A 25,332-nucleotide genomic window follows, 5' to 3' on the forward strand; every position below is an offset into this window, starting at 1 on the left:
TAAAAAAAAGAAAAAAATCTGCAAAACAGGTTGAAATAATCCAACTGGTTGTTGCTTTTTCACTTATTTAAAGAAAAACACTGATCATATAAAATAACTGAAATCAGCTGCTTACACTGTTAAGGTACAGGTCATTAAAATTCAATGCATTACATAAAAATGTGAAAAAGGATACCCTGCGTAATGAGTTCTTGTACTTAAGTACCTTCTTGTATTCAAGTAAAATCTTAATTGCAGGATTTTTGCTTGTAATTGAGTTTGCTTCTCAATGCAGTTTTGATACTAAATACATGATCAGAATACTTCTTGCACAGTCATTCCAGTACATGCATACAAGATTTCAACAGGAGATGCCAAACATGTGTTAGCTTAATGAGGAAAGTCTCATGTCTGCAGTGTTTACAGAACAATTATTCAGTAAATCTTTCATATTAGTGAACACACATGGTGTTTATGATTAGGACCTTTTTTTATTACAAAATGTTACAAAACTAGGTAAAAATGTCTATTGGAGCACTGAGAAATAACTAAAAGTAATCATAATTTAAATAGATAAATATAGATGTCCATGTCAGCCTCCAGAAATGGATTTCGACAGAGGACGCAGCTGCACTGATGCTAAACAAACACAGAAACAAAAGTGGCCAATTTGACCTCTGACCCTCAGAGGGTTCGAGTCAGATGTTACAGAGATGATGTCATGTTGAAACTGACTCTGGCACAGGTACTGTTACAACAATCGAGAATTTGACAGTAATCCAAGGAGAAAAGCAAACGAAGCCTTTGGGAGTAGTGAAAACCACAGACGAACTGTGTGATGACTGCCTCGCGGCATAACAAAAGCTGAGGATGTTTCTGCTTCCCGCCATCCCTTTCTTACACGCTGCAGCCATCTTGGTCCATACAATCTCTGACAGGTTTGGTTCATTATTAACTTCATGGGAGATGTCTTGAAATGCTGTGGGCCGCGTTCGGTGGCTAATTCTCCTGGCAGGAACCTGCAGGGAAAGAGAGTGTAAAAAATGACTACAAATTGAAAACAATCATATGCTATTAGTTCATGCTGTGACTTCACTGTAGTCCCTGTTATCCTAACTGAGGTGAATTTGCAAATTAAAGATTGTTGGTTTACGATTTTTATACTTGGAGCTTCATGATTTGAAGTCCAAAAATATAATAATTGACCATAATACAATAAAACCAAATGTGATTAAGCTTCTAATATAATAAAAAATATTCAACATAGAGTTTCTCAAAGTTTGGGTCAGGATTCCATGTGGGGACACCAGATTGTGCAAATACCCAGCAGTTCACAGTAAACGGATGGATTGAGAAACTTTTTTCGAAAATGTTCCACACTTTGATTTATGACCAAAAACCTGCAGACCTAATGGCATTCCCACCAGTCTCAGCTATGCTTAATGTTGAGTGCTAGTTGGCTAATGATGGCATGCTAACATGCTAAAGTAGGATGGCTGACATTGTAAACAACTTAAGTGCTAAACATCTTTATGTTTCTTGTGTTATTTTGGGCTTGTTAGCATGCTGAAGTTAGCATTTAGCTCAAAGCACCATTGTGGCTAAGTGGGGTTTCAAAGACAAACTCTTAAGTCTTGTTATCTTATCTAATGTTTCAATTAGGTTGAAGTTTAAGAGCAAATGTGTCATCTCACTTTTACTTTGATTTGCTTTTATTGCATCACTTAACCTATTACGCACTTGCCAAAAAACGTAATTACATTACAGGCAGAAGATTTTATTATGTTATTAGAATTTATCAATATGGACTTTTCATTTTATTAACTTATGGGAAATTCTTACATTTTAGCTTTTCCGTGATCTCTGATCTCTAAAGTTTGGGTTTGGATCTCTAAACTGCTTTCATGGGACAGGAAAATACCAGTGGCGTTCAACTAAAAATTGGATTTCCTCTCCTCTAGGTGCTTTAATTTGAGCTCTGAACAAGCGAAGGTCAGCCTGTGGTCACTCACATGTGCCGAGACGCTCCTCCAGAAAGCCAATCTGCTCGCTGAGGGAGTCGATGCGGTCCAGCTGCTGGAAGGAGTGGGACAGTAAGGTAGTTTTCTCCGACAAGCCCTCATCCAGTGACATCGGGAAGAAACTGCTGAAGGGGGCCAACACCAACTGCAACTTCTGCACAGAAGGAAAAAGATGAGGGAAAATGAGAAAGCTGCCCAAGAAAAAAAAGACTATTGCACACCTCATAAACAGAAAATCAATGAGACTTCCAACAGCTAGTCTTCATTTATGCTTTTGGCTTGTTTCACCAAAGGTTCACATTGAATAAAACCCATAAAAGTTTAAAAAGCCACTGCGCAGGTCTGACATTTCAACGATAAAATCTTTAGTTTGGGGAATAAACAGCAACACAGAATTTATCATCATTTATCACCAGAGGTGGTGAGCGGGGGCTGGGAGGTATCGGTAAGTGGCTTTTCTATTTGTGTGCTTGTGTTTGAACTTTTCTTGTGTACCTTTTCCAGCAGCTCCACTCTGTTCCTCAGGCTCTGCACCTCCTCCGTCACGTTCTCCACCAGGCCAAGCCTTCCACCTGCAGAAACCATGCAAATAAAGTAATATACATCAGAGGAATTTGTGAGACGGGTTAGAGCACAGATTAAAGGCAAGAATAATGTTTAATCCTCTCTCTCAGATCTAAAGTTTATATCTCAGGAGATTCCTTTGAGCAGTCTGCACTCATCAATCCCTCTCCGCAAATGATTCATTGCCACATCAACATCTCTAAACTCCAAACCAGGAAGAGGACAGGGGAATTTAGGGCAAGGGGTGGAATCATGGGAACAGCCAAAAGAGCTGACATACAAGCTAAAAGAAAGGTCACCAGAAATAGACGAGGACCCATTCATCCAGCCTGTGAACATGAATCTGTTACAGGGGAAAGCATCAGCCTGGCCACCCGAGGGGAATGTCCCTGCAGCAGGCGGGACCCAGTTCAGGACACAAAATTAGGGACCCCCTGCTTTCTGGCTGTGCTTTAGCAGACAGACCTCGAGCAGCTCAATTTTTCCCAGATGTGGCCCGTTACTGAGACAAGAACGAGTTGAGAAATAGGGTTAGGAGAAGGGAAGGAAAAGGGGGGCTGTCGATGACCCCCAGCAGACAGGGTTGATGGAGCTGGAATGAGAACACAAGTGTTGGCCAAGAGTGAAAAGGGGAGATGGAGAGGAAAAAAACAGGAGTAAGATGGAGACACTCAAATGCAGTCCAACACTCCTCCACAACAGAGTTGGAGAGGAGGTTCTATTTTCTGAGCACTGAAATCTGTGTTTACATTTGTGATCTCCATCAACATCCCTCTGACGTGTGTCTACGAACAGATAATGGAATGCAGCCTCAGAAACATCTCTGCTGACCTTGCGTTTAGGCATCTCAGAGCTGAACGCTGAACCAGATCGCACTCCCACAAGCGACAGAGAGTTTCTCTGTCACTTGCACCAAGCAGAAAGATCTGTCATACTTTGTCTATTCACCCCCCCCCCACCCACACACACAGACACACACACACACACACACCCCAGTCGCCCTTTTTGTGTGCCTTTTGCTGACTCTGCAGAATTCTCATGTGGTGCCATGGGAGTGAACAGTCTCATTTTAGCTGAGGAGTTGCATTTTGTTTGAATTTGGTGTTTCTTGTCCACAGAAACACTGATAAATATGGGGAGTTTGGAGCAGAGCCCGAGAACTTTGGCAGTGTCAGATTTACATAGAGATATTTCATTTTCTAACAGTCAGACATCAGACAGCATCACCTTTAGATTTACAGTTTGGTGACTCACAAAAATCCCCAAAGGTGAAAAGATTTGGGAGACATCCGCAAAAAGAAGTTTCATGTTGCATTAATTCCCAAAAAAGCAATAATGCTGAGACTAAATAGGAATGTCGTGGGGTCAACTACCACGTCTGTAGACATGGTGGGGGGGGGGGGGTGTATTATCTTGTTGCTAAGATACAGGAAGGAAACACAAACAAAAATCCACTGTTACATGGTAAGAGACGACATTGCAACATTTTTAAAAGAACTAATGGAGTGCGCGGGATAAAAATATGTCCGTATTAGTATGGGAGCTCTATTAGAGTCAGATGTTTGCTATACTCACAGGACTCATAGGAGTAAATCGAGTCATTATCAAAGACCAACTGGTCCCAGTCTCACCGCACAGGCCCAGACCACAAGACATCAGTCTGGAGTCGGCACCAGTCGCAGTGCATTATTACTCACGGTACGAGTTGAGAGTGGCATAGCGCGTACCAAAAGTAATAATGGACCGCGAAGCTGGCTATGTTCTTTTCTTCTGGGCTCCAGACACTTTGCTGCTGCAAGGCACAAAATTACACCACACGAACGCGCACACGCACACACACACACACATGTGCTGCTATTCTGCTCATTTACCCGCATCTGTGTGACCACCCACTGTTGCCTGGCTCGCCTGGGTGGGAGAGGGTGGAGCGGCAGGAAGAGGAGGAGGAGTAGGAGGAGGAGGAGGAAGGGTTTGACAGGAACGGCCATCTCCGGCAAGCCTGAAGCCGTCTCTGCACGTACATCGATAGCTGCCAGCAGTGTTCACGCACTCCTGAGCGCAAGGTCGCTGCTCACTACACTCATCCACGTCTGACAACAAAGAAGACAAAGAAATAGGTTTATATGTGTGGAACTGTGGACACAGGAACTGTGGCTACGCAGGTGAATGTGTGTGTCGGCGTTTACCTGTTTGGCATTGGTGTCCCGTCCAGCCGAGTGGACAAGCACACCGGTCAGGTCTCAAGCAGGTACCTCCATTCACACAGGACTGTCTACACAGAGCTGAAAGAGACATTTAAAGGAATGATGCAGCATTTCGGGGGGAGACGTTCCAAGAAATGTTTAGCTTAGCTTAGCAAAATCCAAAGTGTATAAACAACAATTTGTGGTTTTATGAGAGGTATGTGCCGGACTGCTTCTTGGCTGGGAAAAGGGACTCTCTGGAGAAGAAACAGTCCAGCATTACCCATAAAACCACAACTTGTCTAGTTTTGACACTTTTACCTTTAGATAGATTTAGGCTAACTGCTTCCCTGTGCTTCCACAGGTCTTTCCACACTAAGCTAAGCGCCTCCTGGCTGTTACGTCATACTTGCCATACATGCATGAGAGTAGAGTCAATTTTCCCATCTGACTCTTGGCAAGAACGTAAATTTGCATGTTTCATCAACATGAACTACTTCTTTTCCGCTTGTCCACATAACATATGCAGGTAATACAGGTAGGGATCAACGCATAAACCCCTCACATGTCCATGCAGGCTACCTTGGTTGCAGTTGTGAGAGTGAAATCTCCGCCAGCCCGGGCAGCACTCTGGGTAGAAATGTGAAGAAGGTGCCGCCCTGCTCACCTGCCGGTACGCTACCGAGTACACCGTCCTGTGGAGACAAAACACAGACACACACTTAGGGCTTTCCTGGTTATTCATAATACTGTCATCGCCCTCACAAACATGGTGGGCCTCTCCTGCATTCTGTCAAACCAAAAGAACGCTGATGAGAGAATGGGAATACTGAAACCACAGACCGCTCACTTCCAAGAGTGTGTCAGAGATATGAAAGGGATGGAGGGAGGGAGCAAGAGATACAAAGTCAGATCTCAACTATTGCTACAGCCTGCTGAGACTCTGAAGTCTCTGAAAACAAGTAATTTAATCAAAGTCAGGAGAAACACCATAGGATAAGGGATCCGTAATTGCCTGAGGCCTGAGCAGACACTGAGCACAAAAATGGAGACAGAAAAAAATCCATAAGTGAAAAATGAATTTTGGTGGTGAGGAAAGAGTTAAAACAAAAGATTTAAAATAGAGGGAATGTAAGGGGGGGACTCGAAAGCATCAGAGCTGGAGAGAGATCGAGAGTGCGTAAGTATGGAGGGAGATGCAGTCCAAAATAAACATGGCGGAGGTCTCTGTGGGCAGGCAGTTCATTTCCCGTAGTTACACAAAGTACTTGATATTTAGATTCAACCCACATATGTGCCACCATGACCCAGTTCTGTGTAAATCATGTGTTGTCGTTGTTGTATGTGTGTGTGTGTGTGTGTGTGTGTGTGTGTGGGATGGGGGGACTTCTAGTTAATTTGCGTACTGTACATCTAACCCTTTGCATTCCTAAACACGTCATTGTTTGACCTTTCATTAAATAAACATGTTGTGATGGCTTCACTGGGACACTGTTTTGACACCACCCTGACCCGAGTCCTCGTGCAAACTCTGGTGTTCCCCCAACGGAAGCTGAACATGTCCTGTTTTGTTGTTGTTTGCTGAGCAGCGCGTTGTTGCGTGCCGGTGCACTCACTTGTATGTGCTGCAGAGGCGATGCCCCTGACACAGGGTGATGTAGGGCTTGTGCACCGGCTGGACGTACGACTCTGTTGCCATGACGACGCTGTGATGGAAGTCTCGGCCACACACCCTCCTCCTGCGCAAGGGAGACACGAGTTCAGACGTTAAAGCTGACCCGAAAAAGAAACTTTCGACTTCAAGGGGCACCGGAAGCTGTGCTAGCTGTAGATGAAAATAACCGCGGAGATATTTAGGCCCTAAGTGGTTCCCATCTAGTTCAGAAAGCTTAAAAACTCCACATTATGGCCTTTTGGTTTCTGTTTGCCACCAAAAACAGGCATGCAGCCTAATTGCTCCTGACTGACGCGTGTAATCACTCCTGAATGTGTTAAGTTAAGAGCTGATCTTCGACCTCTTTGGCTCCACTTGACCTCTTTGTTTGGCTTTGAGTTTATTTTGGTCTTTGTGCAAATCAACTAAAAATGACAAGGTGAGCCCGCAGACTCCCTCGCAATGCTGAATGTCTAACAGTCTAAGACTGAGCTTTGGTCCCGAGAGAATGTACTAAACGTTTAAACATCATTCGAGCAATTTGTACACATTCGCAGTGGGCGAGAATGTCGCAGGGGTCGCTAAAACAAACAGATCTGAATGACAGCTGAAGAGGAGATCTGCGACTGAAGGACCACGCTGACCAAATGACAGGCCATAATAAACACAGGAAGAGCATTAAGTGAACTGTTACCCGTGGTGAGCGAAGAACTGCGGAGTGCCCATCACATGCAGGATGAAGAGGGAGGAGGAAAGAAGCAGCGTTTGGTACATCGTCTTCCTCTTTCCCACGTTCCCTCGCTCAGTCTCTCACACTCTTCTCTGTGCCAGTCGGAGGGAAGAGGAGAGGAGGATGACGGGGGGAGGAGGGTGGGGGGTGTCGTGGATCGAAGCCAAAGTCCTCCTCACGCTGCGATTGTATGTTTTCCTCCAGGAGGATGACGCCGGCTACCTGTAACAGAGAGGAAATTTGAGATAATTAAGCATTAAAAGAGATTCAGCACTGCAACGTGGGTTGTACTTAATAAAAACAATCAAAATTATTTTTCCTCATTCCCTGGTGAGCGATTGTAAAGGTCACAGTGCAGTGGGGGACGTAGATAGGGCATTCTGAGGCGCACTATGTCCGCAAGTCTGAAAGGTTTTCATGACCAGCAGTAAACACTTAATCTACTTATTGTTTGTGTTTTGAAACTCAAGAGTGAGTTTGCTCTCACTGTGGATTTGAATGCTTATCTCAAGTGTAGATGCCTAACTATCAGTTTGAGGTTAATGTTCCCTACAATGCAGAAAGCCTTTTAGGAAGATGTTGGACTTCGCTGAGCCACAGAGAGCCCACACAAGCACACAGACAGCAGCATACGTGGGCATCTGTGCAGTACTTATGAACTAACAGCCCTGAGTTCTCGAGGACAAAGCAGATTGAACTCTTTCTGACCTGCACCTGCACTGTCTGAGACTGTAAGACAAAGGACAGGTCAAAAGGACAAAGAACTCTACCTTCACAGTAACGCTGACTTATCCCTTCACACCATCTTGGATTATTACATACTGTACAGGATTAAAATCCATCCGTCAGTGAGGAGGAATGGTGCAGCACTTCCAGAGTGCATGACAGTCAGCTTGGACCTGCTCCTGCTGCGATGTTATCCTACTGGAATGTATTTTAACAGACCAGACACTAAACCCCTGGGAAACTTCTAACAGGGCTTTAAAGCCAGCCAGGTGTGACCGCAGGTTACAGGACGGCAGCCTGCTAGAGAATCCTGAGTTATCCTGAGAGCGATGCTGAGCCTCGCTTGACAGCTTGCATGTCTCTCTGATCTGCTGCTGGCTCATTCACAAAACCCGACAGCGAGTGTGACTCGCAGAGCAGCAGGGGGCCACTTTGAAGGCAACATGTGTGTGTGTCTGTGTGTAAAACAATCCTGCATCATTACATCGGCCACGATGAAGGTACCGCAGGGCAAAACGCATGTCCAAAAAGTTCATACTAGTTGGATGTAGTATAGTAGGGTCTCTACAAAACCTAATCCTTAATCTGCTGTTAAGGAAGGCTTTTTTTTGCAAATAGCATGCTTTTAGATTCAACTTTTTACAACTATATAATTGTAAATACATAAAATATAATTAACACTGTAGCCCAGGTGAACATCTGTGATCACAGGGCTCAGAGCGCATGCTTGATTCTGCCACGGTTTTCTGGGTTATCGTCAGAATATGAAGAGTTCTGACCTACTGACACATGAGGAGTAATTTGAGCAGACGCATTTCCTACGTTCGCCATAAGGGGGCGCTATTTCACAGCACTGTGCAGCAACATCCTTCACTCGGAGCACCGTCGCCGTAACACACGCACACCTCAAGCATTAAACGGATGACTTCACAAATAAAGAAACAAACGCAAAGAAAAGCGCATCCCTACGCAACAGCAACACGCACGCACAGGACGGAAACCAACCAAGGAACAAACAAACCAGAATGAAGGGCGCATGCATGGATACAGAAAAAAAATAATAACAATCACAAACCGTGCAATGCACAATCAGCCTTTCCTAAAATTAATCCCCACCAAAGAACACACGGAGTCCGACACTTGCAGGAAGTAGAGAAACGCCCGAGACTTGAGCAAAAGTTAGTCCCGTTATATTCCGCTGCGGTGCGTTCAAAGTCCAAGTGATAAAACTCCGCGACTCGTCAGGTTTCTCCTCAGACTGTCAGAGAGCATGGGGGGTGATGGTAGGACCTCCTCCCACTCCTCCAGCTGGGTGTCCCGGAGCTCAGACTACCCGCACTGGGTTAGCGCGCGTGCGTGACGTCACAGACTTTTTTTTTTCATTCATAACCTACTGATACACTTTACCAGCTGACTGGTGGGTAAAGAGACCCTGCACTCGTGTCTTAAGGAGGCAGTCCGCGCTGATTAAAGGATAGTTTCACATTTCTTTAAATGTCTGTTTCAAAATAATACTCAGGTACCCGGATGAACACTGATACATTTTGGGTGCTGTAAGTGTCTTCCAAAGTTATTGTCCTTTTTTGTAGCCTAAGAAACAGGCAGTGTTGAAACTGATAAGTTTCAGTGGAAGGTTTTAAACAAAAAGCAGAATTTTTATACTAAAAAGACCACGTCCGTGGAAGATATCCTCTTGATTCTGAGAAACTTTGGATTATGTTTTTGCACCCATCAAGGACTGTGGACTCCGTCTCCCATCACCTCCGCGCATCAGGAGCTGAGCTCATAATTGCCAGTATGGACAAAAGGAATGATGACAACAAGCAAAACCAGTTTCATTGTTCATATAATGTGCATGGGCACCTGATTAATGTTTTAAAACAGGCTTGATAAAGTGTGAGCATATCCTTTAATTCACTATCAACCGCAGCCATATTGGATGTCATAAGGAAAACAAAATGTTGATTAGTAAATCCCAAAACATTGAGCGTAGTGTATTTGTGAAAAAACAAACAAACAAAAAAAAGAAACTCTAGCAATTTAGCCCAATATTTGACGAGCCTCTTGCCAAGCCAATACACTTTACTGTGTCACTGTTCTACACCGACCGTGCTGTGTGCACATAAAACCAGCTGTGTATTAACCTTACAATGTTTATGACAACGGGCTTTGCAGGACCTGAAACCCCACAGAAGAGCCTCATATCCGGCCTTGGCTGTGCAGTTGGTTCTCCAGCTAATTATAATTATGCATATATATATATAACATATAACCATTTGTAGTCATACATATAATAGATAATTACAGATAATAACATGTTATATTATATCTGTTTAGCTTGTTAGCTTTGTTTAGCTGCACGTCTGCCTTTGCATCCTTCAGTAAACCTGTTTTGACCTTATTTGTTTTTTAAAAGATAAATAAAAAAGTACAACGAAACTCAAAATCATTGAAATAAACCACACAGCTGCGCAGGAGCCGCTTGCCTGAACGCGAGCTCTGGCCTGTAAAAATGTGCGTAAAAATCTTACCCTCGCACGATGGGGTCACCAGGTGCGTGTGCGCGCGCAGGCTGAGCGGCGGCCAGGGGCACGAGCCGCCGCACCGGTGGATTACGCGACTCTTCCATGGTGCCAGTTTCTTTTAAAGCTCGGCTCGGTTGGTCTCAGATAAAAAACCTCGCGGTTAATTCGAGGTGCTCCCCGTGAGTCGACTGGCGGCAAATGAAATGTCCTCGGGCGTTTTTCAGTTGCTTTTTATGCAGGGCTTCCTGTGGAACGCAGGAATTGGATGGACAATCCCAAACCGGAATTCCTGTGAGTGTTTGCCGCTGATAAAACCCCTCTACTGCACAAACACTCTCCATCCTGCTCAAACCGCTTCGCGAATCTGATTTTGAAGCATTTTTCTGCCCCCCCTCCACATTGTGGCGCAGACATCTTGAAGGGGGCAAGAGCCTTCAGCCTCCTCACCTCATGGCCTTCTGCTGCCTTTGCAGTCCAGGAGAAAACACAGGGATCGTCAGTACTGGAAGGTTATTTGTATTTACTGAACCTTACACCTTTAGCTTACTGGTATTTTAAGTATTTTAACTGATGGCACAGTGGGAGCTCATATAGGCCCATGTTTACAGTGGTTAAGGTCACTGTGAGATCAAATCTGTCAAATTGCAGCTTGTTAAGGCCAAACAGTTGCATGATAAGAGAGAAGTTTCTTTTTCCTCCTGCTGCTTGTGTGCTTCTGCTGGAGCTCATTGCAGTTCAGCGACAGTAATGGTGAAGGCTTATCGCCACATTAATTCACATTGAGTTATTTGTTGTTTTATTTAGACGAAAACATTAATAAACTTGCACCAGAGTTACCTAAGAGGCCATTTTTCATACGTAGTCCCTGGGCCGATGCTAAGTCGCTCTGTGAAAACAAATTAGAAGATTTAGAGTACGCTAGGCGATGCTATGCTGTGACACAGTTTGGTGAATTGCAAAAGGCACGTTCAAGCTTTAAATTACGTTTGTGTTGATCCTAATTTAGAGAAAACAATCATATAAAGGAGGTCCATTCAGTATTGTTCTGGCGCTTCCAAAGAGAACAGAGCAGCTGCTAAATGAACCTTGTGCTGAGATTGTTTTCTCAACTGCTGTTTCAACAATTGTTTCCAAATTCACAAATTAACTTTAAACCTCACATTTTATATGTATTTACCCCCACCGAAATTCCTTGGCCCTGTGAAGACTTTGCAAGAATGTCGAGGCGGCACGCTCTGAAATAGAAAATCCTGCACACTGATGATCACATTTTGTTCCTCAGAATCTCATTGTGTGCAGGATTTGTTTTGTGTTCCTTCACAGTCAGAGTTATTCACAGTCACAGTCAGAGTTTATGATCCGAAATGACCCCTCATGAGACCAGTTTGTCCACGTTCTCCCAGTCTTGTAAGAGTTTTCTGGAGTTTGCTCACATGCTGTCGCGACCAGGTTCAAATGGGGTCTCTAATGTGAGCCTCAAAAGCTTTAAGCGGCGGCTGACACGACGTATAAAAGACAGACGAGCTGCTCCTCTTCTGCCTTGAAGCCGAGCTCGACTCAGTCCGACACACACGCACGGACTAAAACGGTTTTGTGTATGTGGAAATTTATGGTTGGGTGGCTGGGATTCAGGTGACATGAACCAGAAAGTCTACACGCCTTACATTTATGATGAGAAATTACCTGAAGTATAATAATTTTTTTTATGCTCAATTTTGTTTCATTTTGTTATGAGTGTTTAGTGTTTGGCACTCTGTCAGTGTTCACTTAAGGGCCCACACTGGCTGAATGGTATGATCTGACACTCCCTGCATACAAAGAACTATTTTCTGTGCGATAACAAAGAGGCTACGTGCTGAGGCACCATGGGAACGCTTCACTTCAGGGTCGCAGGTGATCACACACCAGCACACACCATCAAGGCTGATCGCTCAGAGGGGGCACATTAGAATATAGGATGCGAAATCAGTGTGTGCACTTGTTTGTGAATGCGCTGCTATGTTTGTGTGTGTGTGTAAACTCGTGTGAGGAAGACCGAAGTGGGAGGGGTATGCCTTTTTAAGGAACTCTTTTCATTCTTTGAAATCAAGACTTGGCCCGACACGAGCAAAACTTTGCAGTCAGTGTTCCAGATTTGTCCCAGAGAAGATGCGGGAGGGAGGAGGGGAAAAAAACTGAAGCAAAGCAGCACTTCCTCTTTAAGAGGAAACAGGAAAAGGCTGGGAGAGCGAGATTCTGGAGCCTGCTCCCTTGGAACAATAAAAATCTCACTTTGACAGGAAACGGATCTGCGTCAAAGAGGGCCTGACAGATTTTGCTAAAGGGCAGTAGCAGTGACCCTGGATGGGGCATGAACAAGAGGGCAGCTGTGCCCTACAAAAACTCTGAAAAAGTACATTTAATATATTTTAACAGAGATTTCAAGTCAGTACTGTGCAGATAATTGCACAAGGCGTGCATCTGTATGAACGCACTGAAAACCTTTACAGTAAATGCAGCAAAGCTTTACAACAAGAGGAATAACAACTGCAGGAATAATTGGAGAGGGAAGACCGTAATGTGGATTAAATGTCTTTATTGTCTTTGTGTACTGAGTGCTTTTGATGCTTACCTCAGTCTGCTGTGTGTTGTTGTGAGAATCCATGCATGCACGTGTGTCTGTGAGACAGACTGAGTGTTTCTGTCCGTGACTCTGCAGATGTTGCAATAATGTCAGCAAAAAGCAGCCTAGCAGGAATCAGAGCCTTAGCACGCTAAGCTAACTAGCTTCCAGTTAACAGCATGATTTGTCATCCCAAACTGTAAAAGGGCATGAGGTTGAAATGGTCAATAGAACATGGAGAAATCTGATACTTTAATATGGTTGTAACAGGCACTACCGTCTAGAGAAGTGAAGTCAGACTTTGTGTTGTGGTTTGTTGTTTACTGTGATGGGTGATGTGGCGTCAATATGGACACTCACTGCTGTTTGGCAGCAACATTCCTACATTTCCCTCATTTTTTATTCATTTTTGAAATCCAAATTCATTCAACTGTTACGTGTTGTCGCAATAAAAGCTGAAATGCCAGGCTACCGACTAAGTCTGCTGATTCACAAGTGAACTGGGACTGAGACCAGAGGTGGAGCATATGTTTCTGTTCTGTAGCATTTCCATGCTGAGCAGCCAAACAGGACATCCTGATGTCCAAGGCCTGCCACCAATAGCATCACTCCCCTGCCACCCTCGGCTTCAGACAAAGCCGAGGCATGCGCTTATCCAGAGATTTTGTGCTGGTGGTCCCGCACTTCCTGCGCTCCTCTTAAACCAACAAAGGGGGTTAGAAAATACATAATTGAAAGCTGATTCTGTAGAATTCTAATAGACAAAACCATAAATATCCTTGACTAATTTTGTCCTGCGTGCATAGTGTGAGTGCATGTCGTAATGTCCCTTTCAATGGCCTCTCCTTCACACAGTGTTTCCCTCCCCATGCTGCCAGCTCCCCTTGTCATCAGTGATGTGGAGAGATTAGGGTGTTTACAGACATTCTGACAAACTCAGCGTCTCAGAAACACGTGAGCCGGATTGACTTATTTACGGCTGTAATCAAATTCTCCTGATCTGTGGCTTAAGTTTGTCACTTTGGAGGTGTTGACTGTGGTCAACCATCTCTCTCTTGAGGCTACAAGAGTGTTGAGTGTGGACACTCGACGTGCTGCCGCACTAATCCTGAAATATTTTCTTCAGCCTGTATCCAGAATGATTTAATGTTCTGTTCCTGCACAAATATGCATCGCCTGGACTCTGAGGTGTCACAGAAAGGAACTCTGTTGCATGAAAAGAAATCTGATATTTCTTGGCTATGAAATCCGCCTTCGTGTCGCCAACCTTCATGACGCCTCGTCATTTGGCGCTCTGCTGTGTTGTGTGTTGTTTCTACGAGCGGTGCTCTGTTGATTATGATCCTACTTTTGCAGGAATAGACTAAACAAAGAAGCGAGGCTGGCATGAGAGCATAATTCACTTCAAACATGTTCAGAGACACATGAAACAAATGTATGTTTCGTAGAAGATTATTCTGTTAACATCTAATCAAATATGTTTGCTGTGCTGGCAGATGAAACTGGTATATTTTTAAAAGGATTCAACCAGCTGGTCACATGAGAGCCGGGCTTGTTGGGCTGCATTTTATCACAGCAGCAGTTTGAGCTAAATGCTGGTGTTTTGTAGATGTGAAACGTAATGCTCTGATGACAGCCACAGGCAAGTCGTCCATGCTGCTGGATGGAGGAATACGACATGAAAAGGGAAGGAGTGACATCAGGGTGGAGCAGGAAGGTTTCTGTTCAGTCACAGCTGTCCTCTGGGAGTGAGAGTGCTGGTCCATTAAGACCAAGACCACCCAACACGTCATCAGATCCTCCCCAAGAAGTAAGACGCAACCTAATTGTGATAAAACTAATATTTACAAACTTTCTTCTTCTTCTTTTTTATTAAAAAATTCTCAAAACTCAAGGTGAAGTCTTCAAATAGCTTCAAATATAACACAGCAAAGCAAATCTTCAAGTTTTAAAATCCTCATTCGTGGCATCGCTATACAGTTGGCATGTCAACAGCAATTCATGGTGCCCAGACGATGATTCCTGACGGTTTTGGTGACCCTCTGACTTTTTTCTTAAACGTCATCATGAGGCCAATCTTTAATTTGTCCAATACTTTGAAACATGAAAATCTGCAACGCTAATGACATTCCTATCAGTCTGTCGCATCAGCCAAACTGTGCTTTGTGTTTACTGTTAATGGCAAAAGTTAACATGCTGTATATCTCACATATAACAAACGGATAAAAGTAGATATATGCACACAAAAGTCAAAATGGCCTGAGTATTTTGCTTCAAACTTCTGCGTGCCTTCTGGCAGGAAGACATTCTTTCCTCCGCGACTTCTAAAATCAAAATATTAAAATTCACTGCGCATTTTAAAGTAGAATTTCCCAACTCAGCTGCAGATCTTTTTCAGATTCCTCTCAGATTCAAAGTCCGCGCAGTTCGTGACAAAAGGCAGAACGTTTAACAGAACTTGCAGGAGTTCAAGCAAATTGTGAGCTGCTGTCAGTGGAGCAGCATGACTCCCTGTGCTGATGAGAGCTTTATGAGAATCAGCTTGTGTGTGTGTGTGTGTGTGTTTGTGTGTGTGTGTGTGTGTGTGTACGAGGCCCCACCCTGCTCTGTCTGTCAGGTTATAACTTGATTCTCACTGATGTGGTGAATTGATTTTGTGTGCAGAGCGAAGTCTTGCGGTGCAGCTCCGTAATGAAGTACAGTACTGTTTGAATTGTTGTATTTAGGGGAGTCATCAGTGGACCACAGGGAGGGAATACCAGCCCAGTGCTGTTAGTTTCTCCTAAAGTCTTAATGATGGGTTCATTAAAAAGGTATCTAGTTCACTAACTCAGCACAGATGGCCGAGAAGCAGTTGTGGTTATCAGTCGGAGACCCGGGAGGAGATTTACGTCAAACCACAGCTGAACCCCGGGAATCTTGTGCAACAGGCTCAGCATTACAGCTATTTGATCTTCTGTCTGTCTCCGGTTTTACATGATATCCACTCTTCTTGACACCCATTTAGTATAAATATGATCATACACTGTATCTATGGAAAGCAAATCAAGGCAAATCGAAACTGACAGTTTGTTCAGCACTTCTATAAACGTGCCTGTTGGACTGAGGGGTAACACAAGGGCCACCACATACTCTACCTACACAGACTGGAAAAAATATACACGTACTTTCCTTTTTTCCTAATGGTGTCAGTCAATCTAATGAGAGAGAATGAAAATAGAAATCATGACCTGTGAACCCCTGATGAGTCCGCCACGCACAGCGGCAAAATGCTTCAGTAAACAAGGCAGACAAATGGGCCTCTCTCTTAAGGGGTTTACAGCTACTGCACGCTGCTGCACGCAGGCTTTATGGGGCAAAGCACTCTCGTGATTATGTCAGAGACATTAGCATCGGGATCCTAATGTGCCCACAAAGTGCAACTGGCATGGCCTGATCAACAAATTGTCTGCGGATCAACAGTACTGATGGCACTGAGGAGACAGGCATGGAGGAAAAGTAAGAACCGCACTGCATTTACAAATAAATGGAGGCAAGGGAGGGTGATAAAACAAGGGAAGGCAGGCCGAGCTTGCATGCAACATAAACAAGCCTTCAGCAAAACAATTGTTAGGTTTAGTTCGGATTTTCTTCTCCATGAAGGTTCCTAAAATCAGTTTAGTACAAACCCTTGATGGATCTAATGCCACCAGACTAAAAGCAGCCACGTGCAGCAGCACACCTGCGTATTCTTTACTCAGCCATTTTGGGAGATGCACTGAGTTGCTTTCTTACTGTTTTGTCTGGAGAGGCTAAATATGAAGCTTTAGCAAGCAGATAACTTATCTTAGCATAAAGAGTGAAAGCAGGGGGAAGCAGCTTGCCAGGCTCTGTTCAAAGCCTTTCTGGGATCTCTAAACTTCACTCATTAACACAGTTTATCTTATGTGTTTAATGGATGGAAAAATTAAGCGAAAACCATCTCCTGGCTTCATATTGATCTTTCACTTTCTCTTTGTAAAAGTCAGTTTCTCAAAATGTCAGACTACTCCTTTAATGATTGATGTACATGAATTGGCGTAAATTCAGTTGTTCCTAAAATTGCGTTTTAAAGTGAATATATATTGGAAATCCAGGTTACAAGAAAGTTAACTCTGCAAAAGGAATGTTTTTGTCTCTACTTTGTTTTGTTTCTTGTGAAATGTTGGACAGTTTCACACTCTCAGTGTTCTAAAAATGACTAAAATTAAACAAATCTGAGAAGGGAAAATCACTCTGTTTGAACTGCTCAAAATTCACAGACTGCAACCCGTCTGTGATGAGGGTTTGTAAGAACATGTCGCTTTGTATCAGCACAGTGGCAAACCCAGAAGAAGTTGGAAATTCATGCACACGTTTCTGAGAGGTCGTCAGACTGGATTTGGAAAAAGTTTGCCGTGTTTCACTTTAAATCCCTGCGCTGCTGACTGTCGTTTCCTAGAGAGTCATTAACGGGACTGAGGTCTTTGCTGGAGAAAAGTGGTGGATTTCCTGATGTCTGTGTGCAGAGAACTGGGTATCATTGAGATGTCTCTGGAGACATATACCCACTTACTATTAAAAGCCTGTAGGCAAACTGTTGGTGAGCACAGTGAGACTGACATCCTCTCCTCACCGGTGCAACACAATGGAAGTGCCAGGTGTTAAGCACTGTGGAAATACTTGTTGAGCCAAATTAGGTTTAGTTTAATGGGAAAAAAATGTTTTGAAAAATATGTCAGTCATACATGTTACGCATGAAGTTAACAGCAGATGATTGCACTGCTTAGACTTACACAACTCAGCAAGTACACATGTGCAAACAGACACAAATACATGTATACGCAGACTTCCTTTTCAGGGTCAGTGTTTATGTCAGTGTGCTGGGACTGCAGGGCTTTGGTATGTCCCTGGACCCCAGCCTGAGACACAAGGACAGGCCTGCCACAGGATGTGAGGAGGGTGTGGTGCTCGAGTTTTCTCATTCTCCCACAGACTGTGGGACACAGGACACAGGACACTCACAGTTGTTAAGGAGCAAGTTGCACATGATTGGATTACTTTGGTCCAACTATAGAAAATGTGCCTAAAATGCCAGAGAGGTGGCGAAAAGCGTTCTCGTTGATTCCCTCTGCACAAACTCATTCATTCATAAACACGACAGCACATCCATACCCAGTGACATTTCCCACCTCAGTGCTCCCCTAAGTAGGGGTTAATGAATTTGTTTTGAATTCCTTCACCTCTTAACAGGAACTACATTCCAAGCCTTGAAAATAGCGGCGAAAACAAAGAGAGGAAGTGATGTGAGACCACTTCCTATCGACTCCCTTCTGAATTTATCTCAATCCTGCAGACTTGCTCAGCCGTGCCTCCCACTCGCTGCCCCACCCTGACCAACACCAAGAAAAGCAGGCAGATTTGCTGCTCCAGCCTTTTATCCATGCACATCGGTTCAGTTAACCCTGCCATTTAACGTCAAGCAAGCGACGTCTTCCAATTGTTATTCAATTGTTCTTTGATCCCCATCTTCGGAGCCTTCACTCATTCTTTCAGCCTAAACCAGCCTGGTTGTGATTATCCGCCCTTTTTGGCCTAAACTTGAATCTCTCCTCAATCCCTTGACGTAAATGTAGATGTATTGGTGGTGAGAAGTGAGGATACATCTGTAACGCGTCAGAGTGTATTTTGTACTTGATTCAATGCAAACCTGCTGTGACCCCTGACCTCTGATTCATATGGCATTCTGCTGCAGGGACGGTGGTGGGCAATGGCAGTCAGAAAAAAGGTCTTTGGCAGAGCTGAGGGAGAGCTTCTCATGTCGGCTTTGCTGTTCTTGAAGGCTGTACTTTCCCCTCGACTGTTTACTTTGTCACGATTCATTTGAATGTGACAAATGTTCATCATGCAAATGACTTTTTAGTAACATATGTGAACCTTGGCTGTTCCCATAATGGAAAATATCTGGTTTTTTTCCACTCCACTCCAACTGCACCTGTACAGTGGGTACAGGTACAGTTGGTTGACTGTATGATAAGTTTGCTGTGGCATGAATAACACGATTGTTCTTCATTGTTGGTTATACAAGCATACAGCTCTAATCTGCAGTTTAAATGGATAGAAAGCATTTAGCAAGGCTTTAGCATGAAGCTTTTAATGTTGATGTAATGGTTCTGTAGGCAACATTTGGAGGGGAATAAGGGGTGGGAGACAGGAAGCGTCGTTTAGTTACTGGCACAATCTCCAGAAACAGATCTTCCGGTTGACCGGTGCTTCCCTGTGTTAACGCTACAATAATATATGAGTCACAATGCGGGCTGATAGATGAGGAGATGAACAGGAGGGATGGGTGGACTGAGATGGGGATAAAAGCCCTGCCAGACCACGCTGTGCAGCAGCGGTGGAATTAGAAGTCTATGACGAAGGGGAGATGTGCAAAGAGGGTGGTCTGTTTGGGCAGTAACATTGTCTGGTGATGTGTAGCTGTGCTAGCAGTTAAAAAGTGTTAAATAGATACCTTCTGCTGTGATTTCTGCAGGAGGAAATGTTTGCACATTGGATTGTGTGTGAATGACATGTAGTACAAAGGCCTCACAGAGAATGAGGCAAGATGTCCGACACTGTCTATATTTCACGGCAAGAGGCACATGGACATGCTGGTAATCCCGTTGCCAGTTTATTTTTGAAAATAATTCAACAAATATAAATTTTATTTCTTCCTCGACCATACTTAGGTTGGATTAGGTTGCGTTCAAGGACAAAACAAACGTGATGACTTGGTTTCCTGCTCGACGGATACAGATATTCGTGTTTCTGTCTCTCCACCTCTTAATCATTCTCTTGGGTCTGTCACTGGCACCATCTGAGCCATTTCCCAGCACGTTCAGTTTTATCATGTACACACACACATTAACATGAGGTCAGGTTTCCCACTCAGAAATGATATGAAGGCATGTTGCGCTATGTGACTGGTGGTGAGATTTAAAGGCCGCTAATGTGTGGGACGATGACCTCCAGAGCGACCCCCCACCGCCCCACCTCACCCAGCTCCTGGCCAAAGGAGGGCGGTGAGGTTCCCCCTTTAACAAGCCTCCGCAGGCCCATCCGTCTTCCCAGAGAGCCTGTCAGTCTGCGCTCAGGGATTTATCAGGTTGAAAAATGAACCAACTCTCACATGAAAAGGCGCCATCGGAGGCTACTGGGCACAAAGGAGCCTAACATGATTGTGGATGTCGCTGTGATAGAACTGCTGCTCAGCTGCTGGCTAACTTTGTTTTCATTTAGCTAAACCACAACCACACTAACTCATTAAAATAATAAAAAAAAGGAAATCTGTTTTAGTCGCTTTCCATGATTTCCTGTGGTTGCATTTAGCATGCTGATGTGTGAATTATTCACCTGTCAAATTTTATTTATGTGTTACTAATTTACAAATAACTGCCAGTTATGTTTTGGAAGGAAACATAAATGTTTCCCTGGCTAGCGTTTAGCATATATTTTGTACTGCACACAAGTTGGGTTTTTTTGACCACCCAGGGACGGCAGAAACAATATTGACATATGATTACTTTTAAAAGTGAACATGCCAGCAAAGTTCCCTTTTTAAACTCCTGGCAGTTAGACATGCAGCATAATCATTTGTGTGGAGCTTTATGGTCAACGGACTAAGTTCAATATCCAGTCTCTTATAGCTCTTTTTTGTTGTCTTCCAATTCCTGAGGGAAATATTTGGATCTTTAGCTGCTAAACATTCGCTGTGTTCCCCAGAACCACCTGCCATGTGGTGCAGAGCAGCTAGTGTGTCTTTAGAGCTCTTTCAGAAACGACAATGTTCAGCCAAGCAGAGGGCTGAACCGCTGAACAGGGGGAGTATATTCAAGTAACTTTTCAAAGTTATGAGATAAGGTGATGAGCACCTGTACTGTGTGACGGACAATATTAAAAAACCTGATAAATAAATAGATTCGAACGACGACTAACTGAACTCACAGTTTGACAGCCTTTAAGCAAACTTAGACAAACTTATTGAAGACAGACTTTTGATATGCGTACATATCTGTTAATTTATCTGCAGTCATGTGGGCAGGGTGTGGGTGGCACTTAATCTTAAACAGTGAGGGGGTTGGTGAGTTTAAACAGGAGCACAAATGTCCAGACACACACTTGTACAGATGGTGTTTGACCATTGATCACCAGCCTCGCCAACAGCTCTTATCAGCGTCTTGGTTCATCAGCTGTCTGCAAGTCACTTTCACAGTTCAGTCAGCACTCTGGGAGTGTGACTTCTTCTCTCTCCAGCAGCATTTATTATCTCTGTTTGTGTGTGTGTGTGTGTGTGTCTGTTTGTATGTGTGTGATGGGGGTCAAAGAGCAAAAGAAGGAGAATGAATGAAAAGGAGTCCCAGAGTTGCGAGGTATGAAGGTTGCAGATGGCTTTAGCGACCTCTCATTCTCCATCTTCATCAGGAAACTTAAAGCAATTAACTCTTATCTCGCAGCTGAGCCTTTAGTGCTGTGTATCGAGTCCCTCAGTGTCACTTCATGGCTTTTAGTGGGAGTGTGTGTGTGTGTGCCCTCAGAGTATTTATCTGTTTAAGACAGCTTCTCCACCCGAGCAGACAGCATGAAAACTCTCTTTGGTTTTGGTACTTTATGCAGTATTAGTATCAGTAATTCATGCTGGAGGAGGATACACTGTCAGAACTGGTTTTTCACAACCTGGCAACCCAAAAATAGTTTGTATAAATGGCAAATTGCAGATCAATAGGGCATTAATAAATGATTTTTAACCATAATTAAAACCATTAATTACAACAGCAGAGAATAGTACAGTTCAGTTTGTGGGATTTAGTGACAGCTAGTGGTGTGGTTGCAGATTGCAACCAACTGAACACCCCTGGCTGCTTAAAATGCATCAAAAGCGAAAGGCCCCGTCGAGAGCCAGACGCATTCTGAGGTAACGAAACACAGTTATTCAATTATGGATATTGTGTTCAGTTTCAGTTTAATAAAGAGCAGAAGCAGTTACAGTATTAGAATATGTTAATGCATCAGTAATAATAATCAATGTCAGTATTTCTGTACTGTGATTTATATAATATTTAAAATACAAACTTGACACAAAGGACGTTCAAGTATCACCAAAAGTGATAACAATTCACCCTGCCGGGAATGGATGAATGTGTGTACCGAATTTGCTGCTCCATCCAACAGCTGTGCACATTTTCAGTATTTCACTCAAAACCACAAGTCCTCATGGTGGCATTAGAGGGAAAAATCAGGGGATCACCAAAATCAGGAGGGTTCGTCCTCTGGGGACCATTAATGCATTGTTTCCCTTCCTGAGCTGTGCCTGGCATGGCTAAAATAATGGATTTTTTGGGCTAAAAAGTCTTGCACATCCGGTATGCTCAAGCTAAGAGAATTAATAATTAATTGATCCACTTCGCCAGTTGTCAAACTGTGGATCTGTCAGTAGCTGATAGAAGACAGCCGGTGGAGCAGGTGGGTGTAAAACAAGCCCTGTGTTTGTTTGTTTCTCATCCCCACCTGCTGTTACTTCTTCCTCCTTTCATTTATTTTGGGTTTCCTCATTTCATCCGTCACTTCTCTGTCTGTGGCAGGTTGTTCCCAAGCTCCTCTCACAGTGGGGATTCACAGATGGTAGATGGATAGTTTGAGTCCTGCTTCTGATCAAGTTGCAGTTCAGCTTTGGCTCAGGAGGACCGTGATCAGGTTAGGCACTCGTAATGATAAAACCCACACATTCTGATCTCCCGCTTTGACTGATTTGTAAGTTTGAATGTCCTTCTGTCCGTTTCTGTGGCTACTTCTTCAACAGGAGGCGGCTCTGTAGCTCAGGTCAGCCTCAGGTTACCTGTTTGAAGAATCTGCGACCCCCCAGTTCAGTGTGTGTTTATTTAGCTTTTAACTCACTCACTACACACACCCAAGCAAACAAGACTGAAAGGGCTGGTTATCTTGAAGGTCACCACACAGGTGTGTTTGGCTGTTCCTGTCCTTTCACTGTTTCTTCTCGTGAAACACAGACTTTTTTGTCTCAGCTGTCCCCTTGAACCGCTCGGCAGCCTTTGTTTGGTTTTGGTCATGTGACCTCAGGGCTCCTCACAGGCTGGAGTCATTCAAAAAAATCAAACACATTTATAATCTCTATTATATTTACTTGCCGTGTAGCCATAAAACTGGCTATTAATCATGTTTTATGTGTTTGTAATGCCTCATAGTTTTTTTTTTGATTGAAGTTACAGCTGAAGGACTTTAACTCAAATTTGTCTTGTTGTAAAAATAATACTTAACACCACCTTTCAGCTTCAGTGCTTTTGCAGGCGTACCGGACTGATTCGCTTGTACCATTTTAAGGATCATTTTGTAGCCTGAAGTGACGTACTGATAAAACCGCGTGTTCGATTTTGTTTAAAACAAAAGCTTCAGTTATAGTTGACTAAAACGGTGTGTGCTTTTCCTTTCCTTTTTCGTTCTTGATGATGCCTCACGTTGACTCTATCATCCCTGATTACCATATGCAGGTAAGGGTGTGAAGGGTTACGCAGTCTTCGATGTGAGTGAGAATGTTGTTATGCAGTACGGTAAAGGATTTCTGGCATCGGCTCAGCTTGAACCTCACAGCTCCCTCATCAGGTTTTACGACTGTCATCCAGGCATGTGGGTCCTGTTCGTCAGCCTCTCAGCTCCCTGGAGGTTCGCTGGCTAAACTTCACACTTGCTCTGTTGTAATCAGTGGAGCCGAATGTGTTCGCCAATGGGACACATCCACAGTGGACATTATGTTCAGGTTCACGTTCTGAATTCACTGTGAAGTCAGAAGACATTTCGATTATTTATAATGTTATGAGAATAATAAATTCTACCTCAACAAATAATACACAGAGCAATAAGAAAAGGTTGTGCAAATATTTTATATTTCATGTTTTTTTTTTTAAAGAAAACAAAAACCTTCAGTTTCTGGCACAGCAGCTTTGAGCATATTTCCTCTTAATGTTAGCCTTACAGAACCATGTTAATGTTTTAACTTCAAGAATTTGTGTCTTTAAATGAATACTGGTTTTCATCAAAATGCACTTTATTATTATTCATTTTCTTTAACAGTGAATCTACTAAAAAGAATGATTGAATTGTGGATGAAATGTTCTTGGTGTTTCATGAAAAATATGAAAACCAGGAGATTTAATAATATTTATTGTTTCTTTTGGTTTTGGTTTTATTTCTTATTCAGATTTAATTTAATTTAAATGTTAAACTGCTGCGAGCTGAATGCTAAATCCCCCACAACCGAAACTCAAAACAGTTTTGTGGAAACAAAAATAGAGGAGCACAAACACAAAAATGTTTATTGTTCATTTGCACATCCAATCCCTCACTTGTATGAATACACAGTACATATAATTTATATGGCCATAAAAAAATACTCACTGAACCTTTATGTTTACAGTAACTCCTAAAACTAGATTTTAAGTTAAATGAAGCTAAACATAAACCTGAAATAACAGGCTTTTTGGCCACTTAGGGGCCAAAACAACAGTGACATGTCATCACCCTTAAAGCCGATATGACAAACTTGTTTGCATTTTGTGTCTGTCTCTGACAAAATGTGAAGAAGTGAACCAAATCTTAAACTTGCAGGATGAACAAAATGTCAAAAATTAGCTGCAGATTCAGGTGAAAATTCTTTATAGGTACATCACATCTGTCTTAAAAATCTTAATCTTAATCTCAATGAGACTGCTAGATGAAATATATTAAAAAAAAAACATTACAAACTAACCTTATCACATTGTCATGATATATTCTATAAAACATCTGTTATAGTTTTAAATTAAAGTAAAAGTTGACAACAACACACAGCAGAATCGACTGCTGTAATGTAACATGCAGCAGCTCACGTTTGTGTCAACAGCATTAACATGTTTTCAGGAAAGATTTAATCTGGAGGAAAGAACCGTGAATAACAACAATAATAACTGAGGTAACAACGTGTTGTACCATTCAAGTACATTAGCAGAGTCCAGCCACAGCCCCATCTTTTCTCTGGACCCCCCCCGCTCTCCATCAACCCCCCCGCTCTGGGAGGTCGGCTGCCAGGAACATTCACCACCTGAGAGAGGAAGACTGGGGCGGATGTTGGACATGAAATCACTTCCTGCTCCTGGTCCGAATATAGTCGTGATGTGGTACAGAGGGGATGTTTACATAGTGGACTACAGGGGCTCCTGACACAATGGGGACGCTCAGAGCGTGTTTGTTGGATGACGGCAAGTATTGTACTGTAGAAATGTATGCGCTGCCTCACTCAGTCTCTAAGTGGAGCTCCAC

At 43.3% G+C, this 25,332-nt stretch overlaps 1 protein-coding gene and 1 long non-coding RNA gene across 4 annotated transcripts; one reads left to right on the forward strand and one right to left on the reverse strand.

Annotated features, from left to right (window-relative positions):
* Nucleotides 1-450: 450 nt before the first annotated feature.
* Nucleotides 451-10,580, reverse strand: egfl7 (EGF-like-domain, multiple 7). Of its 3 annotated transcripts, none has more exons than XM_046374321.1 (9): nucleotides 10,389-10,580; nucleotides 7,096-7,353; nucleotides 6,364-6,486; nucleotides 5,330-5,442; nucleotides 4,751-4,846; nucleotides 4,436-4,654; nucleotides 2,496-2,572; nucleotides 1,992-2,154; nucleotides 451-998 (listed from the first exon to the last, which is right to left on the reverse strand). In XM_046374321.1, exons 2-9 carry the CDS (start codon nucleotides 7,173-7,175, stop codon nucleotides 979-981), a joined length of 891 nt encoding a protein of 296 aa, XP_046230277.1. In that variant the 5' UTR covers nucleotides 7,176-7,353; nucleotides 10,389-10,580; the 3' UTR covers nucleotides 451-978. The 3 variants fall into 3 exon arrangements, with proteins under 3 accessions (XP_046230277.1, XP_046230279.1, XP_046230278.1); XM_046374323.1 differs by lacking the exon at nucleotides 10,389-10,580 and adding an exon at nucleotides 8,974-9,823; XM_046374322.1 differs by lacking the exon at nucleotides 10,389-10,580 and adding an exon at nucleotides 8,933-9,823.
* LOC124051224 lies at nucleotides 10,549-24,005 on the forward strand. Its single transcript, XR_006841791.1, has 3 exons — nucleotides 10,549-10,673; nucleotides 22,605-22,716; nucleotides 22,823-24,005. It is a non-coding gene; the product is annotated as an uncharacterized LOC124051224 (long non-coding RNA).
* The last annotated feature ends 1,327 nt before the right edge of the window (nucleotides 24,006-25,332 follow it).

Source organism: Scatophagus argus, chromosome 20, assembly GCF_020382885.2.
Source record: "Scatophagus argus isolate fScaArg1 chromosome 20, fScaArg1.pri, whole genome shotgun sequence".
NCBI lineage: Eukaryota > Metazoa > Chordata > Actinopteri > Scatophagidae > Scatophagus > Scatophagus argus.